The sequence below is a fragment of the Austrofundulus limnaeus genome, unplaced genomic scaffold, assembly GCF_001266775.1.
Source record: "Austrofundulus limnaeus strain Quisiro unplaced genomic scaffold, Austrofundulus_limnaeus-1.0 Scaffold273, whole genome shotgun sequence".
Lineage (NCBI taxonomy): Eukaryota > Metazoa > Chordata > Actinopteri > Cyprinodontiformes > Rivulidae > Austrofundulus > Austrofundulus limnaeus.
This window is the reverse complement of record NW_013952675.1, coordinates 281007-285134: the sequence shown is the minus strand read 5'-3', so window position 1 is coordinate 285134 and position 4128 is coordinate 281007. Positions and strand designations below refer to the sequence as shown.

At 36.5% G+C, this 4128-nt stretch overlaps 1 protein-coding gene across 1 annotated transcript in view; it reads right to left on the bottom strand.

The window, feature by feature from the left end:
* Window positions 1-1985: 1985 nt before the first annotated feature.
* The window catches only part of LOC106526341 (B2 bradykinin receptor), a 3019-nt gene continuing 876 nt past the window's right edge, over window positions 1986-4128 (bottom strand). Inside the window, exon 2 of the mRNA XM_014020928.1 lies at window positions 1986-3477. Within this exon, the coding sequence (XP_013876382.1) occupies window positions 2424-3477 (1054 nt within the window). The 3' untranslated portion in view covers window positions 1986-2423. The remainder of the gene's footprint in view (window positions 3478-4128) is intronic.

The window sequence follows — 4128 nt, the reverse complement described above, 5'->3', positions numbered from 1 at the left end:
TGCGTAATTCAGCAACACATTTATTTCGGTAACTGTTTAAATGAGACCGATTTTCAGTTTGATTTTCTATAAGTTTTCATTGAAGAAGCTTTCAACTTTAGGAGATGTATTATAGAGGCATTCAACCATGGAATTTTATTTTTCCAGACTGGAACTTTACAAGTTGAAATATATTTTTCCTGTATTGTCTCCAACTTATCATAAAAAAATGACAAAATGCGATTTGGATTTGACAGAGAAATACCCTCATTCCAGTTAGTATTCTCAATCTCAGCATGAAACATGGGTAACTTTGATTTTGGAATCCTTTTAATGMAATTATGCACATGACCTGTAGGTTTCTTAAGGTTTTTTCTAATGACATAAATAAGTGAATGATCCGAGATTGAAGTATTTATAACTCCAGATATGCTATATACGGAGGATCAATTTGTGAAAATAAGATCCAAAATGGAATTGCATGTCTTGCCAAATCTTGTTGGTACTTTAATTAACCGTTGAAGCCCTAAGTWTATTAAAATTACAAGTCAGGATGCAGAAGGATTTCAAAAGAGTTCAGTTAACTTCATCACTCAGTAGTAAGTAAGTAAATAAATTTTATTTCTATAGGACTTTTCACAGAGGGTAAAATGATTGCCATATAATTAAAAGAAATCCTGGAGAACAAGGTGATGGTGTTTGCAAAAGAACTGTGTGCAGTTTCTTATTTCTTGATGTTATTTTTCCATTATGTCAAATCAGTACAGAAAACACCAAATCCACAMAAAACACTGTCACCTCAATGTTTGTCAGCTAGAAAACCTGAGATCATTAAGGGTTAACATGTTACATCATTAAACACTTCACAAATAAATATTTAGATTTTGTTCAGCGTGGGTGCTGCTAATGTAATCAGTGATTTAAGTTGTCATGACATGTTTATGATACAAGAGGAAAACAGTTTTCTTTTTTCTTCTTATTCATGTTGAATCAGCTCCGGATGAGTCAGACGGAGTTTCCCAGTGTTGCATTCCTACAAGAAGGAAAACGAGCCTGGATAGTTTCTCTCTCTGTCTTGGATCAAGATGTCAGCCCCTAACAGTTTTTTTTTTTTTTATTGAGCTAGTCCTCGGCTGATTGTTCAAAGAGAAAAGTAGGATTTGAGTGCTGAATTCGTTTATGGATCACAGCCAGTGCACAACTTTAAGTTGAATGGTACACGTCAAAACAAACAGAATGTAGAAATAAACTTTAAAATATACAACACTGAACATGACCCTGAAGCTCCAGCACTGGTATGATATACAACAGATTTCACTTCTTGGAAAAGAAAGAGGAACAAAATGGCTGAAAGGCAGATGTAAATACATTAAATGTGGTGCATGGCAGCCCCGYYTCTGTCAKTGTCCCCCAGGGCAGCTGTGGCTGGAGCTTACCACTCACTATCAGTGTGAATGGGTGAATGCCTGAAGTGTAAAGCACCTTGGAATTCACGGACTTGAAAAGGCGCTATTTAAGTTTAAGCCATTCACCATTGAAAATAAGGCCAAAGTGAATGCTTTACAAATTATTTGAGGAGTATTTTTGTTTTGTTCTGTTCTGTTTTGTCTGGCTTCATGTTTATTGTCTCACTATAATTTCAGTCCTGGTATATGTGGTAAAACTTTGATTTCCTGTTCGCCGCAGCTCCCCTCCATCTTGAGGACACCTAAGGGTGTAACCTCACCCACAACCCACATTGAGTCAACACTGGACCATTAGATRGTTTTCTGGAAAGAAATGCAAAATTAGGATGTCTGTCTTCACAAACCACAAAAAGAAAAACAAAACAAACTTAAAAAAAAAAACTGTAACCCAACTGGAAAATCTTTGACAGAATCCTATTTTACCTCTGAGTCAGAAGCAMCAGACACTCTGCAAGTAGTTGTTTTGATTCCTCCATGACTCAGTGTTTTTCTGATTAGTCTGAGATTTAAATGCATTGCAAAAATGCAAAAAGTTCTACGAAGCATGCTGTATGTTTTATTTGTCACTTTATGAACAAAACATTTTATTTGTATTTTCAGTATAATTGGAAGTCATAAATATTTTTATGAAAAGCCCATTCACAACAACTGAACATAATTACATCACATCACAGCACATTTACAACTCTGCTATATGCCAAAAGTTAAAAGCTTGGCTCATYAGCTTTTTCTCAAGCATTGAAAAGCTTCTCATTTTTACAAAAACAATAATTATGTTAAGCAATAATCTGATAAAATAAATAAAGCAACTTCACCCGGAAGAAACATTTAGGCCATGCATAACTGACATAATCACAGCAATAAAGCTCAGTTAAATAGTGACAAGTTTAAATTCTTTAGACAATATTTAAATTGTTTTCCTGAGCAAAAAAAATTATAGTACAGCTTTTTTTAAAAGTCCATTTTAGGAAGAAATGTTCAATTCTGAGAGTTGGTTAACACCAATGTTTTGAGAGTAGAAGATAAGTTTGAGCGTGCGGACTCAGAGTTTGTTCTTTTAATTCTCCACTGCTTTATGAGTTCCTTGACCTTTTTTCTGAAGTTCTTCCCAACAATAACATAGAGGATTGGGTTGAGCACGCTGTTGAAGAAGCCCAAGTAGGTGAAGAACTGGTTGCAGATATCCAAGAGATTAGAGAAGTGACACCCTGTCAGGAGCTCAACTTGGGACAGCATATTCAATATGGTAATGAGGTGGAATGGCACCCAGCATATGAGGAAGGCCAGGAGGACTACCAGGATCAAGGTGGTGGCCTTCTGCTCTGTTTTCTCAGCATTGAACCTCTCTATTCTTTGGTTTTTTAAAGCCTGAATGATCCTCAGCGTACAGAAAGTGATGATCGAAATAGGAACGATGAAACTAAAAATCATCAACATCCCGTCACAAATCAGTTCTACAGTTTTGCTTGGATATTCCAAATAGCATGCATGAACAYCATACTCTGGGAAATATTTCACTTCTCTAAATGTAAATGTGGGTATGCTCAGCAGCAAGCCAAAACTCCATGTCAGCAGACAGCCCAGTTTAGCATACTTGGATCTCCGCATTCTTCCATGTGACAACGCATGAACCAGTGCTATGTATCGATCTATGCTAACTAAAACCAGGAAATAGATGCTGGAGTAGACATTTATTTTAATGCCCACGTTGACTATTTTGCACATAAATTGTCCGAAAGGCCAATCAAAATCATTGAGGATGTTGACTGCCCAGAAAGGCAAACAGGACACCAGAACAAGATCAGCTGCAGCCAGATTGCTCAAATAGATCTCAGCCACAGTACAGGGCTTCTTGTGGAGGCAGAAAACCATCAGGACAAATAGGTTGAATATAATTCCCAGCACGCTGATGGTCAGAATATACGCAGGCTGATTGGCAGTGAGCCATTTCCAGGCTTCTGATTCAGGACAGTCAGAATTATTGGTGTTGTTATTGTCGATACCCCATGTAGTGATGTTCAAGCCAGGGATGCTGTAAAGAGTGAAAAAGTATTAGACACGCACACACAAACACAAAAAAAAAAATTTAAAAAGCAGAAAACAAGTGAACAACCCAAAAATATGAAATAAAAGTTTGTTTCTTTCATTTAGCTAAAAAAGTTGATTAGAAATGTTACACTAGTCCAGTCTTTGTAGTAAATATTCAGCCGTTTTCCAGACAAAGTTATGAACATTTCCAAATAACTTGTCTTGGCCCACTGTTTTTTTTTTCTTTTGGCATTTTCTCCTACTGGAAATGTTCAAAATTAGGTCATCTTGGAACATTTCCACAGCATTTCCAGTGTTTAGTCATGTTTTAAACAACTGTTAAACATGACTGAACATGTTCAAGTCACAACCAGATTTTATCAAGAACAATGGAAGAAAGTTAGAAGAGGACCTTCAGTATTCCGTATATTTATAGAAAAAATGGTCAAAATAACCATTTTCAACAGTGCAGCCATAAATTCTAACTACCAACCAGGCATCATGTATAATTATTTTACCAGTTTGAGTCATGTGGTACAGTAATTGCCATATTATAGTAATGAGCAACAGGCTCAGCTCTGTCAACTAAACAATCTGTGTGTGTGTGTGTGTGTGTGTGTGTGTGTGTGTGTGTGTGTGTGTGTGTGTGTGTGTG